The sequence below is a fragment of the Bos indicus x Bos taurus genome, chromosome 16 (genome assembly GCF_003369695.1).
Source record: "Bos indicus x Bos taurus breed Angus x Brahman F1 hybrid chromosome 16, Bos_hybrid_MaternalHap_v2.0, whole genome shotgun sequence".
Taxonomy (NCBI): Eukaryota; Metazoa; Chordata; class Mammalia; order Artiodactyla; family Bovidae; genus Bos; species Bos indicus x Bos taurus.
Genome location: NC_040091.1, coordinates 67,250,074 through 67,269,902, shown reverse-complemented (window position 1 = coordinate 67,269,902; position 19,829 = coordinate 67,250,074). Strand labels below are relative to the sequence as shown.

Sequence of the window (19,829 nt, the reverse complement as noted above, 5' to 3'; positions counted from 1 at the left end):
AACTATTAGGAGAGAGCTAAAGAAAAGCAAAGTACATTTAGTGTGCATTTTTGATACTCAAAGCTGTCAGAATTACTTTGCATATTAAAAGCATAATGTTGAACAATTAAAATCTGTGGATCACTCACAATATTTTCCATCCAATGAAATAAATGCACTTACCAAACTTCAAGAGACATTTCCAGAATCATTTCAGTGACCTAGAACAGATAAATTAGTCAGTTAGGTCATAAAATGGATGTGTGTTATTTATAATGCAAACAAAGTCAAAATAGTTTTTGAGTGACAGATGACTTTTAACCTAAAACTGTATTAAAAATAAAAGTACCATAGCTCTATTAAGATCCTAAATTACAGGTGTATTTCAATAAATAATTTCTTGCTGTTTTTTTGATGAGATAAGCCTACTTTATAATCATTTTTTCCTTTTCCTTTTTGGCTGTGCCATGGGGTATGTGGGATCACAGTTCCCTGAACAGGGATCCACCCCACTGTAGGGCATGAACCCTCGTCCCTACAGTGGAAGGGCAGGGTCTTCACCACTGGACCACCAGAGAAGTCTTATACATGATTTTAACAAGCATAAGAATTGCCTTGATAGAGTTGTTATCCTCTTTCATCAAAAAAAGCAGTGCATTTAAAAATCATTTTTCAAAAATCATAAAAATTTCCTAAGATTTAAAACTACAGAGATGTGTACAATTATTTAGGGGCTATCCCCAGGCCTCAAAATCAGGGGCCAAAATTAAAGAAAATCTGGATGAAAAGTCACATTTGCACATTTGTGACAAATGTATGCTGTAGTAAACCAAAAACAGAATGCCTGTGGGGTGGACAGCAAGACTAGGGGCCAGCCAACTGTGGTCAGTGTAAGCAACATCTGAAATTGGGATGTGGGGCTCAAGTTTTTATTTTTTCAATATTGTGTGAACCAACCAAACTTATGGGAGGACTCAATCCTTCCAACAGGCCGATTTGGGTTTAATGAAGAAAAGAATGACTAACATCCACAGAGAAAAGGGGTATTAGAAAATGTCTTCCCAGAGACTATAAATATATTGCATAGAAAGATCTTCTCAATGTTATCCCTGCCATTAGTGATAAACGATGTAACTTTAGATTGTTACAAGAAGCAAATAAGAAAATGTTTCAAGGTTTGCTGCACAATTGTAAAATGGTGCTATTATTTTTATTACATCAGATACCTTAAGAAAATTGTTTGAATGAATGTGTTGAATACCTTCAAATAGAACAGAACTGGACTGGAATGCAAAAGTAGGAAGTCAAGAAACACCTGGAGTAACAGGCAAATTTGGCCTTGGAATAAGGAATGAGGCAGGGCAAAGACTAATAGAGCTTTGCCAAGAAAATGCATAAAAGAGGGTCATAAAAAACACCCTCTTCCAACAACACAAGAGAAGACTCTACACATGGACATCACCAGATGGTCAACACCAAAATCAGATTGATTATATTCTTTGCAGCCAAAGATGGAGAAGCTATATACAGTCAGCAAAAGCAAGACCAGGAGCTGACTGTGGTTCAGATCATGAACTCCTTATTGCCAAATTCAGACTTAAATTGAAGAAAGTAGGGAAAACCACTAGACCATTCAGGTATGACCTAAATCAAATCCCTTATGATTATACAGTGGAAGTGAGAAATAGATTTAAGGGCCTAGATCTGATAGATAGAGTGCCTGATGAACTATGGAATGAGGTTCGTGACATTGTACAGGAGACAGGGATCAAGACCATCCCCATGGAAGAGAAATGCAAAAAAGCAAAATGGTTGTCTGGGGAGGCCTTACAAATAGCTGTGAAAAGAAGAGAAGTGAAAAGCAAAGGAGAAAAGGAAAGATATAAGCATCTGAATGCAGAGTTCCAAAGAATAGCAAGGAGAGATAAGAAAGCCTTCTTCAGCGATCAATGCAAAGAAATAGAGGAAAACAACAGAATGGGAAAGACTAGAGATCTCTTCAAGAAAATTAGAGATACCTAGGGAACATTTCATGCAAAGATGGGCTCGATAAAGGACAGAAATGGTATGGACCTAACAGAGGCAGAAGATATTAAGAAGAGATGGCAAGAATACACAGAAGAACTGTACAAAAAAGATCTTCACGACCCAGATAATCACAATGGTGTGATCACTGACCTAGAGCCAGACATCCTGGAAAGTGAAGTCAAGTGGGCCTTGGAAAGCATCACTATGAACAAAGCTAGTGGAGGTGATGGAAGTCCAGTTGAGCTGTTTCAAATCCCGAAGGATGATGCTGTGAAAGTGCTGCACTCAATGTGCCAGCAAATTTGGAAAACTCAGCAGTGGTCACAGGACTGGAAAAGGTCAGTTTTCATTCCAATCCCAAAAAAAGGCAATGCCAAGAATGCTCAAACTACTGCACAATTGCACTCATCTCACATGCTAGTAAAGTAATGCTCAAAATTCTCCAAGCCAGGCTTCAGCAATATGTGAACCGTGAACTTCCTGATGTTCAAGCTGGTTTTAGAAAAGGCAGAGGAACCAGAGATCAAATTGTCAACATCCACTGGATCATGGAAAAAGCAAGAGAGTTCCAGAAAACCATCTATTTCTGCTTTATTGACTATGCCAAAGCCTTTGACTGTGTGGATCACAATCAACTGTGGAAAATTCTGAAAGAGATGGGAATACCAGACCACCTGATCTGCCTCTTGAGAAATTTGTATGCAGGTCAGGAAGCAACAGTTAGAACTGGACATGGAACAACAGACTGGTTCCAAATAGGAAAAGGAGTATGTCAAGGCTGTATATTGTCACCCTGCTTATTTAACTTATATGCAGAGTACATCATGAGAAACGCTGGACTGGAAGAAACACAAGCTGGAATCAAGATTGCCAGGAGAAATATCAGTAACCTCAGATATGCAGATGACACCACCCTTTTGGCAGAAAGTGAAGAGGAACTAAAAAGCCTCTTGATGAAAGTGAAAGTAGAGAGTGAAAAAGTTGGCTTAAAGCTCATCATTCAGAAAACAAAGATCATGGCATCTGGTCCTATCACTTCATGGGAAATAGATGGGGAAACAGTGGAAACAGTGTCAGACTTTATTTTGGGGGGCTCCAAAATCACTGCAGATGGTGACTGCAGCCATGAAATTAAAAGACGCTTACTCCTTGGAAGGAAAGTTATGACCAACCTAGATAGCATATTCAAAAGCAGCTGACATTACTTTGCCAACAAAGGTTCGTCTAGTCAAGGCTATGGTTTTTCCTGTGGTCATGTGAAAGTTGGACTGTGAAGAAGGCTGAGGGCTGAAGAATTGATGCTTTTGAACTGTGGTGTTGGAGAAGACTCTTGAGAGTTCCTTGGACTGCAAGGAGATCCAACCAGTCCATTCTGAAGGAGATTAGCCCTGGGATTTCTTTGGAAGGAATGATGCTAAAGCTGAAACTCCAGTACTTTGGCCACATCATGCGAAGAGTTGACTCATTGGAAAAGACTGTGATGCTGGGAGGGATTGGGGGCAAGAGGAGAAGGGGATGACAGAGGATGAGATGGCTGGATGGCATCACTGACTCGATGGACGTGAGTCTGGGTGAACTCAGGGAGTTAGTGATGGACAGGGAGTCCTGGCATGCTGCGATTCATGGGGTCACAAAGAGTCGGACACGACTCAGCAACTGAACTGAACTGAGGATATGCCTCTTAACCTGGGAAGAGGACATTTTTTGAGCCAGCATAAAATGCTGCAGATTATTGACTTTTTTTTTTTTAAGTTTCAGGAGATGGAATAAAACAAACTAGATGGAGCTTTCCAAATGTTAAAATAATCTTATGGGTAATTCTCAGTACTGAATTTTATGAGTAAGAAAAAGGCATGGAAATAAAATCTGTACAAAAAATTGCCTCTCCCACTAGATTGTAAGCTCTGTCTTAAGTAGGTCTCTATTACAAGTTCATTGCACGGTGTTTGGCATACAACATACAATCAATAAGTATCTGTTGAATTACTGTGCATGTGTGTGTGGAAGAGCAGCATATGAGGTATCATTTCCTGTCAAGAAATATTTCATTGCTACTAGAGGAAAAAATCATAGGCTGGTCCCACCCACACAGCAGTTCTCATAAGGAATTCTATGAATATTCAGTATTACTTTGAAGTTGATAAAATAATCAAGAATCCCAGTACAAATGAAATTATTCATGCCTAGATAAATTATAATTCAGTTTTAAGTCAAAAAGGTGATTGGCTTCTAAACAATTTATGTAATTGCTATGCATTCTATCAAGGAAAGCACTGCTCAGACCACATTTCAGCACATTTCCATTTCTACATTTCAAATGGAATCTTTCCCAAAGAGGGGCTTGGAAAACATTTTACACTGAGTGAGGTTACTTTCAAATATTCAGTAAGAAAAACAAGTGGATAAAACACGGTCTGCTTGTTTAAAAAAAAAATACATGAAAACTGGTATTAAAATGAGACTAGACTTACTGTTTTTATCTACAAAGGGCAAAAGCCCCAAGAAAGAATGGAAATTAAAAGAACAAGATTACAATATGGAGTTTTCTAACTCATGGAAAAATCCTAAGTTGGAATGGGCTTTCTATTTCAATATGCCACCTCATGACAGAAAGTGGGAAAAAGCTGGCTTCTCAACTGCTCTCAGAAGCTCTCTAAATATTTTACATTTAAAAACATCTGATGTCTGAATATATCTAATGCCTACTTGTCCCAACAATAATAAAAGGAAAATTAACTGCTATGTTTATCATATTTGTTTTCTCCATGAGAATGTCCCTTCTACATCCAAATGCAACCTTTCTTGGCTAAGACACTCGTGATCCTAGACAGACAGATAAGACTCTTCAAATGAAGGCAGGAGGAGAGAAGAGAAGATGTGATTTTTCTGAAATTTGGAGTATTATAGAAGGTGCTGCCATGGTTCTTGTCACATGGATTCAGGTCCTTACTTCCATGTGTTGCCCCAGAGGACCACCCACAACCTGGAGGAAAATTTAAATTCCCCTACTTGATGCTCTATGTTCAGACATGCTATGAAGATGGACATTCACAATCTCTCTGCATCGTTCACCTGGAACGTATCATTACAGATAAAAGAGCCACAAAAATATGTACTTCCTGTGAGGCATTAAACAACTGTTGAAAACTCCTTCCCACACATCACATGAAGCAGTTCTGCATCACCCTCTTCCAGGTTGCTTGCAGTATCAAGGCTACTAAAAGGGAGGTGGTCAAATCTCCCTGGGCTCCTCAATCCCAAAATACACTTAGCCAGGACAATGAGGAGAAGTCCACCTCTTCTAGGAATTACTAATATAAAAAGCAGGCTGTCCTCACTGCATATTCTAGGGATAAACAACAATCTCTTCCTTGAATTTCACAGTGCAAAACAGTTTTCGAGGCTTAAAATGGAAGATGTTCCGTTGGGGCAGGCAGGTAGGGGAACTATAGGCGAGAAACTATTTTTCTAAAGCCATTTCAGACTTAAAAATAATTTTCAAAGTATCTAACCCACTAATTCTCTTGCAAACTTCCGAGGGTTATTTTGAAATAATAAAGTGAATAAAATCAGCACTGTGCCCAGCATTAAGAAAGTCTTTTAGAATTATTTCCAAAAGATGCACACAGTCAAATAAGTTTTAACTTGAAAATCTATCGTATTAGTAAAGAGCTCTTCAAATATGCCATACCATCACTTATTATAACACTCCAATATTCACAAGCTTTACTTTCAATAAAACTGATTTTGAATTCTGATCCTTCCTAACTCAATTTACCCATTCCCCACTTGTTAGAAACAAAGAGCAGCTTATTACCATATTGACTCAATAATCATTACATCTTTCGGGAGAATTACATGATATTTACCTGACCTATGCAAGATAACAACAAAAAAAATTATATCAACAAATAAGGGTCATTTTTACAAAGAATCATGTTTACATAAACTGTTACTTCATCCTATGAAGAAGGAATCAGATGTGGATGTAAAAATGTAGGCAATCCAGGTACAGAGGGGAAATTATAATCTCACCAATACAAGTCACATCTAAATAAATTTTGCATGTTTAAAATTGAATGATATGCTGCTAAAATCATCTTTTAAAAATACATATGATTTTTTGATGTCACTGCAAACTAACATTTTTTAATTGAGATGTAATTCCATATACCATTATATTAGTGTCAGGTATATAACAATGATTTGGTGTCTGTATATATTGCCATAGGATCACCACAGTAAGTCTTGCTAACAAATACAGCTTCTTAATAAAATTAAATTTGCATTCACTACCAGGAATCATATAATCTATTACCCAAGAATTCAGGGCAGTTGTACCTCCCAAAATATCCCAGGCAGTCTTAAAAGATTTGAAAGACAAAAAAAAAAATACACTATTACTTCTGTAGCCATGTTTCACTTTATCACAGAGTTTTCCTGTTTACTTTTGACAACAGTCTCTTTTTCCATAAAGTCCCTTTTTTTTAACATGGAGATTGGAAATTCAGAAAGAACGGTGTAACCATTAGCTATCATACAATAAATCAGACTTCTTACAGCACTACTATGAAACCAAAATACTACCTCTTTTTCAAATGGGAATGTCTCATGCTCTTAAGTTTTTCTCTTTTTTAAACTTCATTTACTTTCATTATGCTCGTCTGAGCACTTTCCAGGTTTCCTGTATTTCCCACATTCATTTATCCATTCATTCAAAAATGAAAGTATCTGATGCCTGTCAGGTCAGATAAGTAACATTAAACATACTGAAAGTGTTCTAGTCCTTGATGGAACTTCGGTCCAGAAGAGGATCCCAAGGATGCAAGGGCACACTCAGGTGCCCCGAAGTTTAAAAGTTATAAATTGTAGAAGTATCAAAATAGATTCACCTAAGTTTTCACTGCTAGTACGCCAAAATACAAATGCGTTCTCTCATAAAGTCAGGAATTGTTTGACCTATGTCTGAACTCTGCCCTGTGTTAATACAATGGCATTCACATCTTAGCTGAAGATCTCCCAAATTTCTCATGAAATTATATATATCTCTTGCTTTCCCTCCAAAGTCTGCTCTGTCTCATTCACTGTGCTAAATCGTAGTCTTTGCCGTCACATATCAATACATACTTTTCCAATGCAATCATTCTGATACTAACTCACCATCAAAACTACCTTTTCTTAATTTTGTCACTATCTTTTCTATAGGACTGTCTCATTCATTTTCAAGTCGCAATCAGGAAAGCACAATAACCAAAGAAAACATTCAGTCAAAGTTAAGATACCACAGAAACCATGAGATATGGCTATTTTAAAACAATAACACTAACTTCCAAATAAATATGTCCAACTGAAACACCATACAGTAGGAAATCCAAGACTACCTTCCTCAGAGTATTGGCCCAAGATAAAGATTCATCTAGAAAATTAAAAAAAAAGTGTAATTTTTACCCATCTAACTTCAAAACCTTAGTATGTTCATGATTTTATTGAAGTGGGTGATTTTGCTTACACAAAACATATTGAATTCAGAAGAAACCCTATCTTTCCACTTAAAAATGGGATATTGCAACAAATGTCACACTTGATATACAACCAGTCCATTCTAAAGGAGATCAGCCCTGGGATTTCTTTGGAAGGAATGATGCTAAAGCTGAAACTCCAGTACTTTGGCCACCTCACGCGAAGAGATGACTCATTGGAAAAGACTCTGATTCTGGGAGGGATTGGGGGCAGGAGGAAAAGGGGAAGACAGAGGATGAGATGGTTGGATGGCATCACCGACTCGATGGACGTGAGTTTGAGTGAACTCCAGGAGATGTGATGGACAGGGAGGCCTGGCGTGCTGTGATTCTTGGGGTCGCAAAGAGTCGGACATGACTGAGTGACTGAACTGAACTGAACTGAACTGAACTGAATGGGTGACTAGAGCATTTTTGATTCTGAACTGGGTTGAAACAATGATCACTAAATGTACAGTCTCTACCTGTATATAAAGAAGTTCATTTCGGTCAGTAAGTTCAAATCAGCAAGTGTTAAGAGTTAAGTCAGGTTCATGAAGCACTCAACAAATACTTCAATCCAGCCAGTATAATTATAATGAGAATATTTAATATTTATTTGGTGCTTAGTGAGCCAGGCACTGCTCTAAAACTTTCCATCTATTAACTCATTTAACCATAACCACAACCTTTAGAGGTAGGTACTACATATAACTCTACTTCACAAATAGAAATACACGGCTAAAAGAAAAAAAAAAATTCATCCGACATCACAGAGTGAATAAGTAGCCAAATCATGATTCCAACCCAGACAGCTGTCTGTCTGACTCTGAGCCTAGGGTCTGAGAAGCTGCACGTCTCACCAAGACAACTCTGACTCTCTCCAAACTTATGATTCCAACAAGCACAGCCTAACCCAGATTTTATGAATGTTAGCTGGGAAACAAAACTGTGGGGCTCAAATTAGTTTTCTCCTCAAAAAAAAAAAAAAAAAAAAGAGAGAGAGAGCATTCTAAAATTGAATTGAATGATAAATCATAGTCTCAGGAAAAGCTGAAAAACTTCCTGCTTTCCAACTTCAGTTGATTCTCACTGTCACTGAGCAATCATTCAATTCTCCTTTTCCTGACACATTAAAGCTAATGCCACATGTATCATTTGCTCATGTCACCCTGTATTCCTCATATCTATACCTGCCACTTTCAACAGAGCTAGTCTGTTAAAGCTATATCAACTTCTGTTTTCAATATCAAACATTCTATATCTCTATGTACCAACTTTTGACTTAGTAATACTTCTGAGGAAAAAGCCAAATCCTGTTTGCTCTAAATTCCCCCATGATCTGGTCAAAAACCTTCCATGACTCACTGATATCAGTAAGATACTACTCGAATTTCAGCATCTCGAATTTGAGCCCTGCTAAGGCTTGATCTCCAGGTACCTATTCTTCCTTCACACATGAATGCTCTGCCCACCCCCACACCCCCACCGGCACTCATCTAGACGCCATTTCCTGAACATGCTTGTCCTTTCTAGTCCTGGAACTATGAGCAAAGGCTCAGGGCTCTTCTCTCCACCAGAATGGCCTTCTGACCTTTCAGTGACCCAACTGCATCCTGCCCTTAAGAGCAAGCCCCCACTACTGACCCACAAGGGTCCACTGTGACCACAGGCCCGTCCTCATTTCCAGCCGGCCACCCTCCCTGCGACTCTTTGTGCTCCAGCCACGCTCTCCCTCTCGCTGTTCTCAAGAAGTCAGGCAAACTTCTGCTTCAAGACCTTCCCACTCCAAGCGCCTTCTGCTTTCAGATAGCATCACAGATGCTATTCTTAGTCACATTTTTGGAACTGCATTTGCAACCCTCTTCACAGACATACGCCTACTCCCCTCTCCTCCTTCCTTGATTTATTTAGCTCTCTGTCCAACATAGGTATCCTTTACTTATTTATCTTACTAGGTATTGGGTTAGGCAAAAAGTTCATTCGGGTTTTCTGTACGCTGTTATGGGACTAACCTAAACAAAATTTTTGGCCAATCCAATAGAATGTGAGTTCCAGGAGGGGAAGGATTCCTGTTTGTTTGTGTATCGCTGAATAAGTAGTACCTAAAGACTGTTCACACAGTAGGTGCTCCATTGTTATTTGCAAAATGTATAAATGGATGAACGATTCCTCCGTATAATTCTCATTGTCTACACTGTCTACATGATTTATTTGGTACTTGCAATTATAATTCATAAATCCTGAACTCTAGTTACTGATGTGCTGAAGTGTGCTTAGGGATTAAACAGGCTGTTGTCTGCAGTCTGTTTTATTTTTTAGTTAGAAATTTATTTATTTTTTAATTGAAGGATAATTGCTTTACAGAACTGTGTTGGCTTCTGCCACACATCAACATGAATCAGCAATAGGTATACATATGTCCCATCCCTCTTGACCTGCAGTTTGTTTTCAAATGCATCAAGATGGAGACTTTCCTGGATGCTCAGTGGTCAGAACACCATAGTTTCACTGCTGAGAGGCTGGATTTGATCCCCAGTCAGGGAACTAAGATCTCACAAGCCTTATTATGGCCACTATATATATATATATATATATATATATATATACACACACATACATACACATACATAAGTATGTATCAAGATGGTTTGATGGATGGACCAGATACAAAAATATGTGAAAAGCAAATAGCATAAAATGTTAATTGTAGAATCCAGGTAGCATTTATATGGGTATCCAATGTAAAAATATTTCAACGTTGCATATGCTTGGAAATTTTGATAAGAAAATTTAAAGAAAACAATAATACCTGTGAAAGGCCTTTTTTGGCTATATAAACTCCACTGCCCACCAACTGTTCTCTATCACACCCCTCTATTTTATTTTCCCCAGAGTATTTATCACTGGCTGATGTTATGTTGATTATCCTTTTGCTTCCTGGTGCCTATTTACTTTTCCCCTCAACATGCAAGCTCCCTGGGAACCATCATTCACCATGTCCTCTGCTGTCTGCCTATCACCTGGAATATTCCCTGGAACACAATCAGTGTTGAACAAATCAATCAGTGAATAGATGTGTCATGAGACTGCTTATTCTATTACTTATCAGCCTACCATGAATGTTTACTCCTTCTCCAAACAGACTATTAGTTCCTTGAAAATGAAATTTTTGATAGCTTTCCTGATATTAAACAAAGTTTAGGTACACTGTAAAGACTCAGATTCTCATATTAAAAAATAAGCTACGGCTAGGTAAATACTTCAAAGATGCCTAAAAAAGATTTTTTTAATTATTACTTTATCATTTCATTAGATATCATTATTGCATTATCATTAGATTTTAATTATTACATTATCATTCTCCATATCTGTAAATGGGAAGCATTGGAAACTTCTGGGTAAAAACAGTCAAATGATAAACAAGACATTCTTTCTAGGGCATAGAAATTCATGAATTAAAAAGTATCTAGAAATAAGTTAATGGAGGGACTTTCCCTGGTGGTCCAGTGGTTGAGACTCGATGCTTCCAATGCAGCAGGTGCAGGCTCCAGCCCTGGACTGGGAAGATTCCATATGCCTCAGAGCAACTAAGCCTATGAGCCACAGCTACTGAGGCTGTGCCATAGAGCCCACGCTCCTAGAGCCCACGCTCAGCAACAAGAGAAGCCCTGACAATGAGAAGCCTGCACATCAGAATTAGAGACTAGCCCCTGCTCGCTGCAACTAGAGAAAAGCTAGCTGGCAGCAACAAAGACCCAGTGCTGCCAAAAATAAATAAATTTTAAGAAATAAATTAATTAATTAAAAAAAAGAACTCTCATTCAGATTGAAACTACAAAGGACTCTTGAGAATGGTGTAATGAAAAAAAAGTTGCTTTGCCAACTGTTTTTTCAAGCACGGTAAAGAAAATAATTATATAAGCTACTCAAAATTCAGGAATGCACAAAGTCTTTTTCAGAGCCCGGCAGCCACACACCTGAGCATAGGAAATGACAGGAGAGGTAATGCATGTTTTCCTACAATTTCCTCTCTTAAAATCAATCTTTGAGTCATAGACTGAAGAGCAGAAAAAAACGTTCCATTTTGGAAAGGCCCATTGTGCTTACAAAGCCCTCAACAAGGGTCTGTTGAGAACTGACCTTAGTAACATGCCCAGGTAATGTTAGCCTTTAACCACCTCTAACTCTCTACCCAGTGCCTCCCAGCATGTACTTGCCAAGCTCTGTAACTTGTCATGCCTCAGCTTGCTTTCTTTTTTCAAGACTCCATGCCTTTGCAGTTTCTACTAGGAACTAGAATGCTCATAACTTCTTCTCTGCCTACTGAAATTCAGCTCTTTTCAAACATTTATATACTGCTTAATAGGCACACTCACATGTATGAGGCACTAAATACTATATGTATGGATGGCTAATCTATGTGAGTATTATCTATATTTCTATAATCAATTATTCTTATATATTTTATATGTGGGTTCGATCCTCCCAGGGTTGGGCAGATCCCTTGGAGTAGGAAATGGCCCCTCCCTCCAGTATTCTTGCCTGTAAAATTCCATAGGCAAAGGAGCCTGGTGGGCTACAGTCCATGGGGCCTCAGAGAGTTGGACATGACTGAGCACATTTTAAATGTAATGTTATATACATAATGCATAAACTAATAGATAATCATATTTCATACAAAATTATATAAATATAAGTAATGCTCAAAATTCTCCAAGCCAGGCTTCAGCAATACGTGAACAGTGAACTTCCAGATGTTCAAGCTGGTTTTAGAAAAGGCAGAGGAACCAGAGATCAAATTGCCAACATCCGCTGGATCATCGAAAAAGCAAGAGAGTTTCAGAAAAATATCTATTTCTGTTTTATTGACTATGCCAAAGCCTTTGACTGTGTGGATCACAATAAACTGTGGAAAATTCTGAAAGAGATGGGAATACCAGACCATCTGACCTGTCTCTTGAGAAACCAGTATGCAGGTCAGGAAGCAACAGTTAGAACTGGACATGGAACAACAGACTGGTTCCAAATAGGAAAAGGACTACATCAAAGCTGTATATTGTCACCCTGCTTATTTAACTTATATGCAGAGTACATTATGAGAAACGCTGGGCTGGAAGAAGCACAAGCTGGAATCAAGATTTCCAGGAGAAATCTCAATAACCTCAGATATGCAGACGACACAATCCTTATGGCAGAAATTGAAGAGGAACTAAGAAGCCTCTTGATGAAAGTGAAGGAGGAGAGTGAAAAAGTTGGCTTAAAGCTCAACATTCAGAAAACTAAGATCATGGCATCTGGTCCCATCACTTAATGGCAAATAGATGGGGAAAGAGTGGAAACAGTGTCAAACTTTATTTTTCGGAGATCCAAACTCACTGCAGATGGTGATTGCAGCCAATTAAAAGATGCTTACTCCTTGGAAGGAAAGTTATGACCAACCTGGATAGCATATTCAAAAGCAGAGACATTACTTTGCCAACTAAGGTCCGTCTAGTCAAGGCTATGGTTTTTCCATTAGTCATGTATGGATGTGAGAGTTGGACTGTGAAGAAAGCTGAGCACCAAATAATTGATGCTTTTGAACTGTGGTGTTGGAGAAGACTCTTGAGAGTCCCTTGGACTGCAAGGAGATCCAACCAGTCCATCCTAAAGGAGATCAGTCCTGGGTGTTCATTAGAAGGACTGATGCTGAAGCTGAAACTCCAATACTTTGGCCACCTCATGCGAAGAGTTGACTTATTGGAAAAGAGTCTGATGCTGGGAGATATTGGGGGCAGGAGGAGAAGGGGACAACAGAGGATGAGATGGCTGGATGGCATCATCGATTTGATGGACATGAGTTTGAGTGAACTCCAGGAGTTGGTGATGGACAGGGAGGCCTGGCTTGCTGTGATTCATGGGGTCACAAAGAGTCGGGCACAACTGAGCGACTGAACTGAACTGAATAATTATATCAGAGTATATTTAAATGTAATATGCATTACAATATATTTGCTATATTACATATAAATTATATAGATATATATAAATAGAATTAACTCATTTAATCATAGCAATTCTCCTATGAGATATTATCTCCACTTTGCATGCTCAGTCACTCAGTCATGTCCAACTCTTGAGACCCCATGGACTGTAGCCCACCATGCTCCTCTGGGCATTGAATTTTCCAGGCAAGAATACTGGAGTGGATTGCCATTTCCTCCTCGAGGGATCTCCACTTCACAGGTGAGTAAATCGAGATTCAGAGAAGCTAAGTGATTTTACCAGGATGAAACAGATGGTAAGAAACAAAGGTGGGATTTAAACACCAAACAAGCTGGCTTCAAATGACAAAGTGTTAACAGCTATGTTCACTGTTTGACCTGCTCAAAATCACCTACTGATACGGATCCACACCTGGCCTCCTCTCATAACACACTCTTTATTCTGTCTTCCCACTGCACCCTGTATATACCTCACTGATACTTTATCTTGCTGTGTGGTGGTTTCTTTTCATCACATATATCTCCCTATACCCATTTGCTTTCCCAACCTCTACCTCACCTCTGCCCCAGATGAAGATAATTGAGGGAAAAGCTTCCTGTATGTTATTCTCCTTTAGATGCCTTGACCACAACACAGTGATGGGTAGACTCCAGTAAACACTTGAAAGAGGAATGAATGAAATAACTTTAAAATGTGGCCAGTGTATCTCTTGGCACTGGACAGAAAACATATAGAAGACATGCTTCCTGGAGCAGCTAAAGGGATCAGTGGGGAGTGTGTGACTGCAGTGCTCATAAGGCACCAGGGTTCCTCTGACTACAAGAACTGATCATGTAGTCCTCAGGGCTTAAGTCAGTTCTTAGGCATGCATGACCACTATTCTAAATTCCTGGCCTACAGGATGTTAGTTTGAAGAGGTTAAAAGATTCAGTCCCAATGAACAACATGTAATTATCATGGAGGTTCATGAAGAAAGAGATAATTCAGGATGGTAACTGTTAGGAAAGGAGGTAAGATTAAGAGATACGTACATTTAGGTGAGAGGAGAGAGATTTGGAAAATCATTTGAAGGGACAAAAACACTGAGCTGTACCCAACAAGAATAAATTAATGCATTGACACTTTCTGAATCCTGGTCTACCAGTTGCTTACATTTCTCATTGTAAAATGCTTGTTTCCTGTAAAAAGAATCTAATGTTTGCTCAGTGTAAATAATTTTTCTAGAGTTTTATTATTCTCAAAAAAATTATTGAAATCTCAAAAATGCAGCACACCTAAGAAAAAAAGAAAGGAAGGAAGGGAAGGATTTCCAAACATTAAACTCCAACTTTCCAGATTAACTAGACTTTATCTGATATAAGGTTGAAAAATAATTCTGTTGTGTTGCTTACTTGATTGAAAATAAAAGGAACCTGTTTCTTCTCTCCCACTTTCATAGAAGATATGGGAAACGTTGTCGTCCCAAGAGTTTCATCCATAACATAATTGGCATCCATTAAAGTGATCTGTAGAGAGTTAAAAATAGAGCACAGGTATCAAATTTTTCCAGGATCTTTGGAAATTATATCTAAAATCTCCACCACACTTTAAAAAAATGAAAAATTTCAAGTAATATTTAATAGTCATTTGAAATCCTAAATATTCTACTAGTAATAATACTTTGTCTTTTCTGAGTTTCTAACATAATCATTCATGTTTTCACTTTTGTGACTGACCTGTTCATTATCACATTTTGAAAAATGAAATTTCTCCCCTGTCAGAGGAAATGCTATTTTGGAATATGAGAAAGAAGTTAATGTAGAAAACTCATGCAACGGTTGGAAAAGATCTATGTGAACTTATTTTAAAGCTAAGTATTTCAAATTTAAGCTAATAAAGTTAACTTATTTTGACATCCTAATCAATTGGCAATATTTTATCTTTTGTACTCGGATCCTCCCTTTTAAAACAGAAAGAATGTTTTCTCCAAAGTGCAATTGATTGGCATGGTTTAGTCAGTAAATCACTCTGACTCCTGTGACCCCATGGACTGTAGCAAAGTACATGGTGAGGATTAAAGACTCTGCTGCTGCTGCTGCTAAGTCGCCCCAGTCGTGTCCGACTCTGTGTGACCCCATAGACGGAAGCCCACCAGGCTCCCCCGTCCCTGGGATTCTCCAGGCAAGAACACTGGAGTGGGTTGCCATCTCCTTCTCCAATGCATGAAAGTGAAAAGTGAAAAGGAAGTTGCTCAGTCATGTCCCACTCTCAGCGACCCCATGGACTATAGCCTACCAGGCTCCTCCATCCATGGGATCCTCCAGGCAAGAGTACTGGAGTCGGGTGCCATTGCCTTCTCCGATTAAAGACTCTAGCCCCACCTAACTTCTGCATTTGGACACTCACATACCTTGATGTGTAGCAGCTAGAAGCTCATCTACCATATACTGCACAGCTGTATTCCAACTACCTAACCAAGAAGGATGAAGGCAGTGAGAGGAAAAATTTGATGCTTTCAAGCTCAACTTGAAGATAACCGCCCCCCCCCCTCCAGTGACTCACTTGACCCCCACTGACCCACTATCCCCCAATGACTCACTTACCTCCAAAATATTTTCCTGATTAGGATCCAAAATAAATTCAAAGGTCTCATTCCACACAGGGTTTATGTCATTATTGAAGTGTCTTGTTCTCTTCCTGCTGTCGGGGGTTGAAGAGATGAAAAGTTCCACATAGGGGTCTGGAGTGTCAACTGTAGACATTAAACACAAGTGAAAAGGAAGCAAAAATGTGATTAAATTCTGATTTGTTTTTATTGACATGTGTTAGGTTATTTTCAATGAATCTACAATTACATATTTGAAATGTCTGAGACCAAATAATATATAATGGAAGAACATTGTAGGTTATATGCTTTCTAAATATTATGCCCCTGTACTTCCTAACAGTCCTTTGAGAGGGAATCATTTATTAGGAGACCTATTTAGAATTCCTCGGACTGCCTAGAGGTCATGGTCACTGCAATCAACATCTCAGTCCAACTGCAGACAATGATAACAATCTCATTTAGCTAACCACAACATAACCTCTACCCCAGGACTACAATGGTGACAAGATTATGAGCTCAGGATCATCATGATTGTTTGTATTAGAAAAATTACCCAACTACGTTATTTGCCAAACCAAATAATGAAGCCAGTGTGACATAAATACTGTTTAAGGTTATAAGGCTGCCTTGGATGGTTGTACAAATTGTACACTGAAAAACTCTAACAGGAGGCATTTACAATAGTAGTCAATACATATTTCTGTATTTATTATGGGGGTACTCAATCAGATGGAAGTGAGTATATCAAGGAAGTGACAGCTTTTTCAGTTGCATGCAAAGACCCACTGAGTCAGGACATGATATGAGTACCATTTTAAACTGAGAGAAATAACTGTAATGAACTGTTTAAATTTCCTCCCTCTCTCTATATATATTTAATAGCTAGGCAACTGACCCTGTGCGTGGAAATATTGATCATTCTCTCTTTAGTGGCTCCTCTGAATCCTCATCTTACACTACTGCACTTTTCTTACAAGACTGTGAACAACGTCTTCAGAATCTAACAACTATCACAATGTTTAAGGTCCCCTAACTTAAGGACTCAACTTTTCTCTTTAACACATCCTTTCCTGTGTGGCCATTATAACTCAAGACCACAAAAACCAGCCATCGAGTGATGACTGACAGGATTTCTGCTGAGCACTTCACACGCGGGAGTCTCATTCTAATCTCACAAAACAGCACTATAAAGTACTTTTAGTGTTGAGGCAACAAGAAATGAGAAGTGTTAATATCACACAGCTAGTAAGTATCAGAGCAAGATGCGACTGCAACGGTCATTCTCTCAATGACATCATGCTCTTAAATGCTAAAGATGTGATCATAATGGGTGGCTTGCCAAGGAAAGAGGAGCTGGAAAGGAGTTTTGGAGAAGAAGAAGGGAGACAGGAGAAAGGAAAGAGAGGGAGAGTGGAAACAGAGAGGGTAAGGGTGGAAAGAAAGAGACAGAGGTGCAAAAGTTCACACAAAAAAAGATGCAAACATTGAAAACAAAGGAAAAGCAAAAACAATAGTTCTTAAATGACTGGCTTTCAAAGAATAATTTTTGGAATAATTTTTTAAAATATACTTTGTCCTTTTACAATAGTTATGGTCAAATAATGTAATTGATGCCCATCACAGTTCTTCTCTGTGGTTATCAGACTTTTTAAGTGGGCTTTTTGTTTTAACTGTTAAGTTAGAAGATCTACAAAAGAAGAATAAGCATTTGGGATTGTCATTTAGTTAATTTTTCCACTTGAAGTTTATGTATCATTAGTCAAGGGCAACTGAGTCTTAGACTGAGAGTATAAGATAAATGCCTAGGGTTTTGATTAAATACACAAAACTTTGACCCTCATTCCATAAGACCCATAATCAGATCAATAGAGAGAATGGGGATCTGCATTTTTAAACAATTACTCAGTTGATCTGAGGAGATCATGTCTGTTCACACTTTTGATATCTTTCTTTTAGACAGAAGGAAATAGCTAGTTATTTTCATTGAATTTATGTATTTCTTCATATTGAGATATGATTGATATGTAATATTGTGTAAGGTACACAATGTATTGGTTTAGAACATTTATATATAGCAATTTCTAACTTGACGCTTTTCTCTCTCGACAGGTCAATGGCAGACAAATTAGAAGACTAACAGAAGACTAGGCAGGAAGGATGGCAAGAGAAAATGGGCCAAACAAGAGAAGGACATGCTACAAGGGGATTCAACTCACTCCTCAACCAAGAGATGACTGTTCCTTTTCCTTAACCACGCTTCTGCCATGTCACCAGTGCTCAGGGCTGCAAACCACAAATAAAACTACATATTTAGAATAGCAAGTAGAGGACTTCCTTAGTGGTCCAGTGGTTGAAAATCCACCTACCAATGCAGCGAATACAGGTTTGATCACTGGTCTGTGAAGATTCCACATGCCGTGGGGCAAATAAGCCCATGAACCACAACTCCTGGGCCTGTGTTCTAGAGTCCAGGCGTCATAACTAATGAGTCCGAGAGCCACGATTATTGAAGCCCCTGATCCTAGAGCCTGTGCTCCACAACAAGAGAACCATCTGCAATGGGAATTCCATGCACTGCAATTAGACGGTAGTCCTACTGGCCACGACTAGAGAAAGCCCACATGCAGCAAAGAAGACCCAGAGCAGCCAAAAATAACTAAATAAAATTATTAGAATCGCATGAGGTGGAAGAGTATAAAGAAAAACACCTTTCCTTTTCTGAGTAGAAGTAAATACATACTCTTAAAGAGAATATGCAATGCCACTTCACATTAAATGTACAAAAACGTAGCCCTTCCTCATCCCGTAAATTTAGTTTTTTGTGGGACTAATGCTCTTTCCCCCCCAACCCGCCCCAAAATATTAGAAATGAAGAAGAGAATGGCAACCCACTCCAGTATTCTTGCCTGGGAAACCTCACGGACAGAGGAGTCTGGCGGGCTACAGTCCCTGGGGGCGTCAAGACTCAGACCCAACTTAGAGACTTAACAACAACAAGAAAATATTGGAAAACAAAAAAACAAGCAAAAGCTAATCTTGGAAAACAAAAAGTATGCCAGGAAGGGGAAGTAAACATGGTATACATCATTCACTCATTCAACAAATATTTGGGTGCCTACTGAACGCCAGGGACTGCCCTTCAAGAAGCGGTTTGAGGGAGTCAAACACGAAGGCGCAGATTTGAAATGTGGAAGTGAGTCAGATGCTAAGAGCCTAATTTTAGAGGCAAGGAAGACAAGCAGATACACTAACCTAGTGACTAGTAACTCAGTCACCCAGGTGGTTACACGCACATAATGTTAAATCGTAGGTGGAGAAATGGCCTTATGAGGTTTGATCTTTATTTGAATCTTTGAAAAAGAGAAGGGACAGGTTTTCTCCAGTCAAATAAGAAAGAAAAAGTAGAAAGTGAAGTTCTTTGTGAGGAACTAGATAGAGGAAGGAAGCAGCAAATTGAAGTGGCATGAATCAACCAGCGATATTACCATCTTCTCATTTTGGACTCTCATTGGGTCATATGCTTTTCCAGATTCTAACTCTTGCAAAATAATTAAGAAATCCCATACAACATGATGCCAGCCCTGTGTTTATATGTCAGAACATGGACAGATTTTTTTTTTTTAATCTTTTGGCCATGCCACATGGCGTGAGGAATTTAGTTCCCCGGTCTGGAAGTGACCCATACCTCTTGCACTGGCAGTGCAGTTTTAACCACTGGACAAGGGAAGTCCAATGGACAGTTTTTAAAA

The 19,829-nt window shown here is 38.8% G+C and overlaps 1 protein-coding gene across 1 annotated transcript in view; it reads right to left on the bottom strand.

The window, feature by feature from the left end:
* The window catches only part of PLA2G4A (phospholipase A2 group IVA), a 174,333-nt gene that overhangs the window by 83,886 nt on the left and 70,618 nt on the right, over positions 1 to 19,829 (bottom strand). Inside the window, exons 4-6 of the mRNA XM_027565600.1 lie at positions 16,076 to 16,224; positions 14,885 to 14,998; positions 163 to 200 (exon numbers count right to left, since the gene is read on the bottom strand). Of these exons, the coding sequence (XP_027421401.1) occupies positions 163 to 200; positions 14,885 to 14,998; positions 16,076 to 16,224 (301 nt within the window). The remainder of the gene's footprint in view (positions 1 to 162; positions 201 to 14,884; positions 14,999 to 16,075; positions 16,225 to 19,829) is intronic.